Here is a 14,200-nt window from a genome sequence, read left to right as displayed (position 1 = left end):
TTTATGATTAAATCTATATTTTAATACTTTTAATATTCTTGAAATATTGGGATATAATTTTGAGGCTGTACCACCCACCCCACTGCAGTGTGTAATCTGCCGATATGATTAATTAAAAAATTGTCAAAAATCAGCCGATTAATCGGCCAGCCAATCAACTGGACGACCTCTAGTTTTATTTAGTTTGACAGATACTGTGTCAAAGCATAATGGCCCAAAACACGACTTTAAAGACCATTTATGTTAGAATAGGAAGTTTCAATATATTTAAGGAACATTTTATACCGTAATGTGACCACGATGATGTAGAGACAGTTTTGCTATCATGATACCACGGTATTGATAATACCGTTACATCCCTAGTATATTATATAATATATACTACATATACATATATATTTAATTCTAAATTACTACTAAACTAAAAAGTGTAAAAAACTAAAACTGCATTTCGAAATAGAAAAAAGTATGAAATACAAAATTGCATTAACTATAAAGTAAAGAAAAAATATCAGACTAACAAAAACCCAACTTCAAACATTACGGCGATGTAATGAGCTGAGGACAGGGGACAGGTTCCAGACAGTGATTTCTTTGAATATAGATACTTGAGAGAAGGCATTTTCTTTCCTTTACCTTACTTTCTGTGTGTGTGTGTGTGTGTGTGTGAGAGTGAGTGAGTGAGTGAGTGTGTATTTGTGTGAAGGGGGGTTGGGAGGCCAATTACCATCAGTCTTTTCTCTCTGAAGGAATCAGGTAATCTAGTGAGGAAAAGACTGCAAATGGATAAAGCACTGACCAGCAATTTCACCATCAAGCAACAGAGGGATGAATTCACCATAGCCCTCCTTCCATCACAGCCCTGCAATGCATCCCAGCAGAACCAAACCACAGCACCACCTCTGGCCAAGATGACACACTGCAGCCCGTCCAAACAAACTTCTTCAAGGCAGCGTGTAATTTTACTCTTCTCTGGGCTTAACTTCACAGACTGACCAAAAGGTTCATTCACCCCTTTTCATTGTTCAGACGCCTTCCAGCGACCATGGCTGAAGACAGCTGGAGACTTCTAACCTCCAGCCTCAGCGTCCAGCAGAAATGGCTCTCTCTTGCTCAATCTACCAGCAACGTACGTCTCCAGTTATCTAAAGCTCCACAATAACAGCGGAGCAGACAGAATAGGGGGAAGATTGGTTTTTCTATTGTGCTGCTGGTCTGGCATAATGCCCACTTTAAAAGCAATTCCTCCGTCATCAGAGACGGACAGAAAATCTGGCAGATACGACACTAAATGTCTCATGGTGTGAGGGGGAGGTGGTTGGTAAATTACGAAAAGGCGTGCGTGTATGTGTGTGTGGGAAGAGGGCAGCTAAAAGTTTTCTGAACTGTACTTTATTCCACTATCGCTCCTGAGCGCTTCCATCGCCGTCAACAGCGGCGGACCACAGCTCAACCCTCTACCTTTGTTCGCTGCGCTCTGGTAATAGGTGCAAATGCACTGAAGAAAACACACTTTTGTGGTGCAGCGTAACAGGCTTCTAGAAAGCTAACCTTCTAAGCCCTTGTGTGGTTTATAGTCACGTTATGATTTTCATTTTACCAATTGACCATCCAATGACACACATGATGCCTGCTTTTAAATCTCACTGATCTACACATCTATGAGCAAATAGCTGAGACCACCAAAAATTACATATAAATGTATATGCAATTTGAAAAACTGAAATAAAGTAAAAATACAAAAAAGGCAACATTTCTCTATTTTGTTTAACTGAAATTAACTAAAACTGAAATCATATTAAAAATCAGATAATAATAAAATAAATAAAATAATACAAATTACAAAAACTTATAGAAATTCAGCATTAAATTGCATTATACATATTACTCAAAGGTTAAACTTTGGGACTTGAAAAGAAACACCTACATTTACACACAGAATCATTTTTAGTATATAAATAAAAACAATAAAAACTGACTGTAAACGTTACTAACCTGTAACCACCATTACTAACCGGCATTTAGACTAGCTTTTCACTGACTGGTTAAGGTAAAAGTCTTAATGGTAAAACAATTAAATGTTTTAAATCACAGCTGGCTAGTATTTGACCAATTCCAGGTGGAAACCAACATTACTGCTGTATCTTCATCATGAACTAGACACCTAACCTGCACAACATAAATACAAGGATGCTGTGATGGAACAGGTGCCCAGTGCGAGACAGTACATTCAGAACACAAATTACAGCAAAGTTACATCCCAGGGTCTAAATAAGAAACTGGACCAGGTAAAAGGATGTACAAGCCATGCAGCCCTGTAATTTCACCCCTAGACCCCTGTAAACGCGGTCTATAATACAGTAATGTGTAGTATTATAGTGAGAGGGGAGATAACCGTTCCAAGGCTATACTTCAAAGCCGTGTGTGATGTCCTCTACTAATCCTACAATATACACGTGTACATGCCGGAGCTACATGTATATACAGCACGATGATAACCAAAGATGAGTGTGATACTAAATGTAACTAGAAAGCAAAAAATTCCAAACAACAAATGGAATAAACACAGTTTTGGAGAATATTTGAGAAGAGTATAATATTTTTTTTGCGAAAAAAAAAAAAAAAAAAGAGGAGGAGGACAAGAGGAGTAACGTCACCTCTCATTGCGCCTGGTGGAAATCAGGGCTAGAGGGTTAAAATCACTCCTTCAGGAATTAGAGCCCCGGCTGCAATGATGGGCAGTGTGGCTGACAGAATGCCGCAGATTGGCCTCAATTACTAGCAGAAACAACAGTCGGGAAAAAGTAAAGAAATAAAATTCCCCAGAGAAGCCAAGTCTATAATCATGTTAGGCCCCCGCCCCCCGATAACACTCTCCCCTCGGCCTGCTCTACGTTCTGAGTGGTCATCTATTGATTACACATTATATTTATCTACGGCTCTCGTGCCCAGCTCGGAACCTCATCGGCACATGTAAAAATAAATAAATAAATGTATAAGTCTATTCCAAGAGGTCCTTTTTAATCAAGTGACATCAATCAAAAAGGATTGTGGGTAAGTAGCCACGGCTCGGCTAGCGGCGGCTGTGAGCGGTCTGGATCCTCCAACGACCCGCTGAAAACATATGCTCCATGTCCCATTATTTATGAAGGGCTATCCTTTAGCCTTCTCTCCAATTACTCGCCCTATCATTTTCCAAAATCTAAAAACTGTTTTCAATCAACATAGCCAGCGCTATTACCGAGGGCCTACGGGATGAGAGGAGGCTCTCTCTCACTCACTCCCCTCTTCCTTCCAACTGATTGGGCCGCTTTGCATTCCGCACCGCGCCGTTCCGTGATTGAATCCGTCGCCTGAATTACGGCTGTCGACTCGAGTAGCTGAGGATTCTTAACCCAACCTTGTGGCCGCCTCCAACCGCTGTGAGGTGTGTGCGCGTAAGTGTGCACAGAGACTGGAAAAAGTGCTGGACGAGTGTTTATGGGTGATGTTTGTGAGTAAATTTCCAAGGTAATTAGTGATAAAAGTCTTACGTCTATCCTCTGTCGACAGGACCTTTTTGAAGGCGTATTCCCAGTCGAAGATGAATCTGTAGAAGCACAGTTGGTGGTAAAGGGCTTTCTCTGAATACTACAATAAAAAACAAAAAAGAAAACATATTAGACCAGTTATTACAACTTACAGGGTTATGAGACATACACAAAACTCCATGGTTATGCTTCTGTGAAACAAAACAAGGTAAAAAAGAAAGGTTAACATGATTGGTCTCAAGTTGGTCCAAGAACCAAGCTACATAAAAGGCCAAAATCAATAGCTTTCATCTATTGGTTCCAGACAAAATGCTCTGTAAAACTGTATCACCAATACAGGTATAACATATGGAATTTAACAATTATCTGCGTTCAGCCATTTACTGTGGCTCTTGACTGATTTCTTGTGGATCTCCAACAAGTACAAATTCTATTGCACTGATGTGAAAAAAACAAAAAAACAAACCAAAACTTCAATAAAATAAGTGTAAGAATATTGGGAGTACAGACTAAATTCAGTACGTCCATGCAAGCCAGCCACAATGAAACTAATGTTTAATTAATACAAAAATTATTATCCAAGAAGAGTAGATAAGACAGTTTTTCACTGATTTGACATTGAAGATATCCCTTTTTTAAGGCTTTAAACATGGCCTGCTATTCAGCAATCCCATCCAAATCACATAACACAATAAAAGATTATATTACAAATTTACACTGTACTGACATTACAAAATTGGTTAATGGTTGCAAAATGTACTTGTGACCAGTTCACTTTTTTAAGTTAATTAACCAGTTAATTTTTTCAGCCTGGTTCTCATAAGAGAACCTGGTGATTTGGTTTGGTCCTCACACTGCATATAGCGTGACCCATTAAATGCCACTATAAAAAAATGAATTAATAATAGTTATAATATTATTACACTATTTATTTAGTTTTTTTTTTAATTAAATAATAGTAAATAAACTAAATGATAGTGTGTGATAATATTATTAAAAATAAAAAGCAGTCCTAGTATTAAATACAAATGCATTTATTTCATAGTAAATAAACTTAAAAATAAAATGCTAATATTTACTACTATTTTGTTTGTTTGCCTCTTTAAGAAGAATCGCTTTATGTTGGAAAAAAGCATCTAAAAATAAATAAAAGCGTTTTCATCATATTCAAACTTAAAATCAGCAGGCTTTTATTTTGGCGGGTTGATGGCAAGTAAGTATCCGCGCTTCCGGATTTAGCGCTGCTGATTAAAGAGCGTCAGTGGATGAATGCATAGACAGTAAAAGAATAAAAAATAGCCTAGATTTATGCTTTCAGGTTGAAAATAAAACTTATATAGTACAGTTTGTGATCTAAAATGGTAATGGTGCATTAACAGCTATCAACCATGTCGGTACGCAAATGCGCTGTCAGAAAATATTTATATTACGCATTTGTTATTTTGGTCGCGCATGCGGACCACTTATGTGCACCCCTGTTTATAAACACTGCTGACGCTATCTATTCATTGTTTGTATGTTTGTGGTGATTTAATCAAAGAAAATAAAAAATATTGTTTTGTAATGTACTGTAAAAAGGTTTAGGGCCCTTTGGCATGGTTTTAAATGCACTGTGTACTGTATCAGTGGTAGATTTCTCCACAAAAATGTAAGATCTGTTCATTATAAAAAGTAAAACTATTACTTTAACATTCAAAGCTCTTTACCAATTCTTTAGTGACACTGTGGTTGCTGATTATTCTCTTGCATATTCAATATAACTGAAAAAAAGAAAAAGGAAAAAACCAATTAACTAAAATCATACTGATGCAGTTTAGTACGTGTTATTGTCCCGGAGAAAATGAAAGGCTGAAGCGTAATGAGATTGGTGCGGCTCAATCAGGGGAAAGCTGGAGAATCACCTATGTTAATTACAGCTGCGGAGACAGGTAGTGTTTGTCATATATTCTCCACTGTCACAGACAAACACACGCGCTCAGTCAAACCCTGAGTTTGGAGTCACAAAACCAGTGAAACTGTCTGATTGGCCGAAAACAGTCTCTCCTGACAAAAGCAGGAAACGGTGTTTGGTTTGTAAATTTGGCTGTAATTACCGTTAGCCATGTGTCTAACTGCCAGAGGCGTGCAGGTCGAGCGAGAGAATAAAAGAGAATGGGGAGGGAGAGAAAAAGAGAGAGAGATGTTCAGCTCTGAAATTACCTCTTTCATAATAGTTTGTTTTGGTAAGGCAGCATGTGTGGATCTGATGAACAACTGTTGCTGTCAATTTGATTAGCCATTATACTTTTATGTTAATTGCTGTTATTGGGTCACAGTCTTTCTGTGTCACCATAGAATCAGAGTGATGTGGGTGCCGGAGGAGTTTAGCAAGGGCTCTCTCCTCAGCACAACAGCTTTTAATTGCCCTCTACAGCTTCCGATGAGCCCAGCAGCTGTTGACCCATAATGCACTGGCTGGTCAACAGCCGTGCCTGTCTATTCAGCAATGTGGCCATAATGGAGCTCCTATAATCAGCGCCAGGTCACCATGTGCGCGCGAAGGAGATCGTGAACTAAAAACTCAGTCCAAGAAATAAGTGGACGGACATGCGAGGCAGGGCTAGGACGAGCTTCACAGCTGTGCTGACAGGTGTCAAAAGGGGTGTGACCAAGGCACCGTCAAACGTTATTGAATTTAAACCCCCCACCCCGCAAACCGAGGCCCCTCCCTTATGCAGCTTTGCTCGGCTCAATGCTTTGTTCCTGTACTGACACCATTTCAATTTTCTCCACAAATCTGCAGCATTTTTCGGCCCGAGTGACTGAGGAGCAAACCAGCTGTGAAATTGCCTCTCTCCTGAGACCCCCGCCTCATCTCCCCCTCCTTGATAGAGACGTGGCAGCCAGTGCCGTACCACCGAACCTTTGGTACAGCCCAAATGCAGCCTGCCGGAAGAGCTGGATGGAGGGGAAAAGAGAACGTGTCAAGCGTGAGGCCTTAGATCATGACCAAAGGGGTGTAAAAATAAAGTAGCTACATTTAAAAGACACTCAATGAAGATCAATGGCCAAACATATGATGCAGATCGTTTAATGACTCATGGTCATGGTGGTTATATGTAAAGGATGTATAATATCCTCTATGAGATAAAACAGAGAAAATGGCTACTCTTTCAATTGCCATAGATCTGTGCAGCTGCAAAAGAGAGGACGTGAAAAAACAGACGAAAAATCTCCAAACAGTTTTAATGAGGCTTAAAAAAAAAAAAAAAAACTTCCTATCTATCTGAGTTAATTTTAACGGGCTGAGCTGGAAAAGGAAGGCGATCGGCATCACAAGGTTTCATAACGAGTCAATATATGTAAATCTTTACAAGGCAAACACAGTGGGAAACAAAGACATTTAACTGAAGCGCCAGTTGATGTCTCCACTTTTTGTGCACATAATTTCTCCCCATTGAAAGGTATAATTGCCTGCTATTTGAAGATATTCATGCTCAATTTTTGAAATTAATTTCAATTGGGGGGAAATGTAGAAATGTCAGCTCCCGTGAAAGGGATTTGATTTCAATTATCCTTGCTCAAAGGACTGTGATTTCCAAATACACTTAAGCAAAATTATGACAAGAATTTTTGTTCCCAGAAATTCAGTGTTTAAAGAGCGATTAGACGATAAATGGACTGGCTTTGAATTGAAGTGAATGTGCCGGTTACCATCTGAAAGGCACTCAATTATCCCTGATTGCTCCTGTTATAATGTATCAAATAGAGATACCTGCTATTGCTGTAATTTGTGTGAAAATTAACATGCTGCAATTTCCACTAGAGGGAAAAAAAGGAAGCCCTAATGGGTGCCTGAACGTACATCAATAAAATGGAGAGGGAGAAAGAGAGAGAGAGAAAGAGAGAGAGAGAGACAGCGGGTGGGGGTGGTTGGAGAGATCTACGAGCGAGGAAAAGCAGCTGAAAAAGAAAAACGGAGAGAGAGAGAGCGTGCCAGTGAAAGAAAACGAGGGAGAGAGAGGGAAAAAATTTAATTTACTGAAAATATTACAAATTGCACCTGTGTACAACTCCTTCAAATTACCGGCCAATCAGCCGAGGGTGCCTATTACGCTTCCATTTAATCTGGATACAATGGTAGTCAATGTCTCTGTGTCCGTGGAGACACCAGAGGAGACGCATTGCTGTCAGCCGAGCTGTAAAGCCCAGAACGACAGAGGGACGGTAGAGGGGTGAGGAAGTTAATGTTTTATTCAGCCGGCAGTTTAAACTGCCATCTCACCAGGCAGAGCGGAGGACAGCTAAGTGGCTATGGTGACAAGAGAAATTGTCCTTTTGGGTTTCAACCTGTCGCCACAGAACTAGATGCAGAAATAAAGCACGAGAAGGAAGAAGGAATTGATGGGGGGGGGGGGGGGGGGGGTGTTGGTAAAGGGATGGAAATGATAAAGAAGACAGACAGGGACAAAGACAGACACTAATTTTTTTGGAAAGGACGTTCCTCACTGTGTCTCTAAACTGGGCGAAGATGCTTCAAGTGATCACAGGATGAAGAGTGAAACACCCCACATACAGGTTTTCAAGCAGTGAGTCCATGGCCAAGTCCAACTGGAAGCCGTTTCTTATCAGAGGAAGTTGTTAAGGCAGGAAGCAAACCCATAGTGTGTCATACAGGTCAGACAGGCCCCGTAATATATAATGGGTAGAAACATGAGTGACTGATGGGGAAAAAAGTACATGGACAGGGAATAAAAGGCCTGGGCCAAGGCATGGAGAACTTTCACAGGCTCCACAGCACCACCATCTGGACAAAGTGACTGTTTCTGTATACAAAAAAATGTGTGCAGTACCTCAGGCCTCAGCGTGGATCTGAGACAGGCTGGACAGATCGGTCCAGACCTCGAGAACGCGATGGGTAGCCGGCGGGTTCGGTTCTGGCAGGCCTGATCCTCACACAGCAGCCAACCCTGTGTAAATAGAGAGAAAGAAAATAGTTTAAAAAGCTGATCAGCAGTTATGCACATGTCCATAAGTGGCTCGGCCCCCAGGAGACGGGTCGCTGGTGATTTTGCCTGTGGTGGAGCCGTGTGAGGCCTCAGCCTGCAGCAGATGCAGCTGCCCCCTGCTGACACTGCCTTTCCTGCCCCTGTTATTACAGCGGGGGCCAGGGGTAATGCCCTGCTAATGACGGAGCACTAAATAAACCCCTAGTATCAGAGGAGCACCTGTCCCTGAAGCATTACCACCACCTACCCTACTATAGACTGAAGGAGGCTGAAAAAGAGAGAGAAAGGGGGAGACAAAAATAGAGACAGGAGAATAGGGCCTGGTGAAAGATGCAATATTAGATGAAAAGATGCAATATTAGACATAAAACTAGAACTTCAACACTTTTTTTGTGTTGAAATTACACTTTCATTCAGAGAGAACACATTAAAGAATTATAAATGTTACAAAGAATTCAGTTTAAAATAAACATTGCTTTTATAAATTTTCTATTCATCAAAGAAAACTGGAAAAAAAACTGTTTCCAGAAAATTAAGCAGCACAACTGTTTTCAATGTTGATAATCACATTAAATGTTTCTTAAGCACCAAAACAGCATATTAGAATGATTTTTGACAGAACTTGTGACACTAAAGACTAGAGTAAAGGCTGAGGAAAATCAGCTTTAAAGAAGAATAAATTACATTTAAAAAAAGTATTTTAACAATATTACCGTTTGTAAAGTTGTATGATATTTGAGATCAGATAACTTCAACCCAGGTGAACACCATTATCACTTAAACACTTTAAAAGTCAGTTTATTTATTTCCTGAAGTTGTCAGTCTTTACACCCAGATTTTATTTCTTTTTTAATTATTATTATTTATTCATCTATTTTATTCACCTGTACGACCCACATGAACACCATGACTCTACATGATTACATGTTCCAGGTGTCAATTCAAATAACTTCAAAGCTTTCCTTTTTAGATTGCACAGAATATAAATGTTAACTAACAGCATTGAATTTTTTTTTTCAAACTCAGTTAAGGTCTGACTTAATTCTGGTTTAAAATGCCAATTTTATGCTGCAATTAATTCCTTATGTATATAACAAGTTTGCTCAAGTTTCACTCAGAAATATGGCACATAAAGGTAAACTGGTTTCATTTGTCTCTATTGCCTGATCTACAAGCATCTGTGGATAAGCTGGTCAGCTGCTGAATCCAGAGCTGAGTCTTGTCATCCCACCTGTGCTGTCAAACCTTTTCGGCCTACATGGGTTATTGTTCAGACCTCACAGCATTATCGGAATCAACGGCTTGTTTTCATTTCTCAATTAATCTCATCTGGGATGCGTTTTGTGCGGATGTTATTTGCGTAATTAGCAGTAAGCCCAGGGGCTAAGGGAAACCCAGAGTGTGTAATTGAATCTGAACATATGTGAGCTGTTTGGCTTTCATTTTGAAGAGAGCGTTGGTGTTATCACCCCTCTGTTTGCCTTAACAGATCTTTTGTGCCCCTGGAGGCCCAAGACTAAACCAACAGTCCAGTTCCCATGGGCTTAGCAAAAGACTGCGACTACAGAAACACACACAAGCCAACTGAAAAAAATTATGTCATTGTTTTTAAACCCAAAATTCAGCAGGGATGGCCAGTAGAGACTGTCCTATGTACAGTGGCCTGATTTGATGAAAAAGGGAGGGATGGAGACTTTTTGCCATTTCACCTGTTTGCTGACACACATTTCTTTATTCTGAATTACTGCCCCTTAAAGAGGCATTGAGCTTACATACATGCAGAGTTCTGAAGTATTTTATTCTCCTCCTTGGGCAAAAGAATAAAAACAGAGTGGTGGTGAAAGAGATAGCATTAGCGTCAGTGCACATCACAAAAAATAGGCCAGAAACACACTCTTTGCAAGCACATTCAGTAGAGGTGTATTTACACTTTTACCGGGAATCAGGCTGATCCGATATTAGAAGATCTGCACTCCACCGTGGTTAGCGCTCACATTCACTGATCTATATATAACTGAACCGCGCACTTGCCCACCTCTTCCAAGCGAGCCAGGGACTGCTAAATGGAGCAATCACACTAATAAAAACGAACCAGGCTTTGGGGGTCAAACTCGCTCCGGTTAAGATTGCCTAGTGTGAGCACATCCTAATTATTCTATTAAAAAAGTGCACAAATCACTACTTTTGAATGCATTTTTAGTTCTGTGCATAACAATGCAATTAATTGTGATTAAAAAATTTATTTGTTGCCCAGCACTATCAATTACATTTTAATATTTGGTCACAAATTGCATATTTAGACATAGGTTTATGTATTCTCCTGTGTGTTGGCAAATGTTTATAAATGATTTATGTTACAATTCTAGTGAGATAATGCTCACTAGCCGTGATTCCACTGTCGGGCCAGTGCGAGCCAGTGCTTCAAACGGGCTCGGCAGGGCTAATAGCCTCGGGCCTTTAGCACCAAGGTCAAAATAGAACTGCGTTTCCACTGTCGGGCCAGAAGCTCGACTGCGCTTCACTAAAACCCGCCCTTAACATGCCTCTCAAAACAACGTCACTCCACCCCATCATTACACCAACAAAGAGAAGTTATCAGAAAAGTACCGTATTTTTTGGACTATAAGTCGCATCAGTCCAAAAATACGTCATGATGAGGAAAAAAACATAAGTCGCACTGGACTATAAGTCGCATTTATTTAGAACCAAGAGAAAACATTACAGTCTACAGCTGCGAGAGGGCGCTCTATGCTGCTCAGTGTAGACCACAGGAGCACCGAGCAGCACAGAGCAGCATAGAGCGCCCTCTCGCAGCTGTAGACGGTAATGTTTTATCTTGGTTCATGTCTCTTAGTTCATTTCTCTTGGTTCATGTCAAATCAATTTTGATAAGTCGCACCTGACTATAAGTCGGAGGACCAGCCAAACTATGAAAAAAAAGTACGACTTGGAAAATACGGTAATAAGAAAAGTCACTGGAACTAGCGCAATCACAAAACGAACATGATAACAGCTGCCTTTTGTTTGCATGCTTTGTTAAAAATTTTAATCCAGAAGCATGATGTTTTACTATAATAAGTGATACTTTGATCATGATGAATTAATTTATCATAATTGAAAATGTCACACAGAAATAAAGCTTTATCCTGCTTATTCAGTCGAGTCTGTTTTTGTTTATTTAAAGTCACAAAGCCTATATAAATCACATTTAGAAATAATGATAATTTCTATATTTTTATAAAAGCTCCCGAAAAACCCCCAAAAAAACCCCATTATATTTTTATTTTTATTTATTTATTTATTATTTTTTAACCTTTATTTAACCAGGGGATCTCATTGAGATTTAAAACCTCTTTTCCAAGAGAGACCTGGCCAAGATGACAGTGTATTGACAGCGCACAGTAACAAATATGAACAACCAACACACATACATAAAAATAAACAGTGTGCATTACACTACTTAAAAATTAGACAACATTAGACTACTTAAAAATACATATTAAAAGCAGTGACAACGATTTATAACATCTATATATTTATGATAGGCTACACGGAGCTAAACTCTCGAGACGAGACTTATGACAGATAAAATATGTTACTAAATAAATACACGATTGTGATAAAGAATAAGAAACTGGCATTTCTTCAAGCGGTCACATTTACCATGTTTACTATGGTAACGTTAATGCCTAGCGTGCATAGTCTTTTGCATCATTTATAAATTTCTGCCTTGAATGGTGATTATAATCCACATTGGATCAAGTTATTTGAAACACTCGCTGCTGACTGAACGTGAGTTTTGAGCTCAACTTATTTTAAAAAGTCTTTAATTCTGGTGTTCTATCTTAACTTTATGAAATGATCCGCGGCGCTGAAGCTCTCCAGATGCGGAGAAACTCCGCCTTTGTTCATAACCACTCCTCTCCTTTCGTAGGGCCAAAAAACCCAGGCCGTTAGCCCCGAGGAAGCACAGAGGAGGTACGATCAAGCACCGGAAGTGACAGTGGAAATGCGTCTGGCCCTGGCATGCATTAGCATGCCTGTTTTTAGCCCGAAAGTGGAAGCGCGGCTACTGTTTTCCCAGCAGTTCAGATTCACGCTATATGCAGAGGAAGAGTTTAGCCCCTTTCTCACATACAGTCTTTACTGGTAAATTACCATTAAGAAATCATGTGTGAAAAGGACCTTTTCAAAAATCCAGGTAAATATGTTCTGGCAATCATATCGTTCTTATGGAGATTAAATTATTACTCAGAATAACAAATTAAAAAGCAGCGGAGCTTTGTGAACCGCTCTATGTAAATATGCGTTAGATGGACATCTCGGACCATGGCACCTTGCTGCCTTTTGTCGCGTTTCTCTATTAATCAGGGCTGCGACTGCAATTGGATACTATTATGCGCATCTCATGTTAATAAGAGCAAAACATTCTGATTGGCTAGTAATGTTAGTTTGGTTGAGAGTGAAAGCTGCTCCTCTCATACCATCATATATTTTAAATGTAGGATTTTTTTTTTTCACAGCCAAACGGTGCACGCAGGAAATAATTGTTCTGGTAAATATTCCTTAAAAATCATGTTTTAATAATAATTGTATTATTAGTAGCAGTACTATTATTATATTAAGTAATATATTCGTCACAGTTTCTTCAAGTTAAACTGGACTTTTATTTTGATGGGTTACTGTGAAAACCTTTATGTCTCTTTGTACATATGATGATAGTTTTTCCTCAAAAGGAATTGTAAAATTCTTATGAAGTGACACTCAGAGCAGTTCTAGAGATTATGTTTGTGTGTTCATGCACTCATATATTGTGGCAGCAAAGGCTGAAAACACTTCAGTATGTATGTAGTAAACCAAACCGCACATCTGCCCCATTCACTCACACAGAGACACGCAGAATATGCAGGATTTATATTTATATAGTATATTTGTGGTTTATTATTCACAGACATTAATCAATATTGCATTTGCATTTAAGTGTATGTTTTATTTATTCACCCAAAATTTGGCAAATCCCACGTTATTCAGTAAATTCCAATTTTAATGCCATGATTCCACGATTCTGTAACATGTCCTTTTTTCAGCAGCCATTATTCAAGTCACATGTTCATACAGAAACCATTAAAATATACTGATTTGGTGTTTTTTTTTTTTTTTAATTAGTGTAGAAAACAGTTGCTGCTTAATATTTTCGTGGAAACCATGACATACTCTTGGCATCTTCCAGTCTTCGGTAATATATGCCTGCCCTGCTCACCAGTGGATGCTCAAAACATTCTAAGAATCTTCTAAAAATACAGAGGAAACATTCACTCTATAAACTAGAGACCAGACAAAGTACTCTAAACCAGGTGACAAAAACACAACCTGCTTATTTGATAGACAGACTCAGTTTGCATCTTCACTGTAACCAAGAAATAGGGGATGGGCAGAAAAAAAGAAGAAAATCAGGGAGCAAAAGAGAGAAAAAAAACATCTAATTGATACACTAAGAGCTCGCTCTGTGAGAAAGAGGCAGGGTAAAGCTTCATAATTGCATAATTATACCAGTCGATACCCGACACTGCGAATACAGCCACTTCTGCAGCCGTCAAATGAGTTCCACATAATTTAACCAAACACTGGGCAAAGACTCGGGCCCACAGATCAGTGCAAGCTACCGGAAAAACGTTCTCACTC

The 14,200-nt window shown here is 39.3% G+C and overlaps 1 protein-coding gene across 1 annotated transcript in view; it reads right to left on the bottom strand.

Moving 5' to 3' along the window:
- Nucleotides 1-14,200, bottom strand: part of pola1 (polymerase (DNA directed), alpha 1) — a 62,058-nt gene that overhangs the window by 6,143 nt on the left and 41,715 nt on the right. The window contains exons 35-36 of the mRNA XM_059524737.1: nucleotides 8,363-8,479; nucleotides 3,534-3,630 (exon numbers count right to left, since the gene is read on the bottom strand). Coding sequence (XP_059380720.1) covers nucleotides 3,534-3,630; nucleotides 8,363-8,479 — 214 coding nt within the window. The remainder of the gene's footprint in view (nucleotides 1-3,533; nucleotides 3,631-8,362; nucleotides 8,480-14,200) is intronic.

Source organism: Carassius carassius, chromosome 35 (genome assembly GCF_963082965.1).
Source record: "Carassius carassius chromosome 35, fCarCar2.1, whole genome shotgun sequence".
NCBI lineage: Eukaryota > Metazoa > Chordata > Actinopteri > Cypriniformes > Cyprinidae > Carassius > Carassius carassius.
This window is presented reverse-complemented; position numbering and strand designations above follow the sequence as displayed.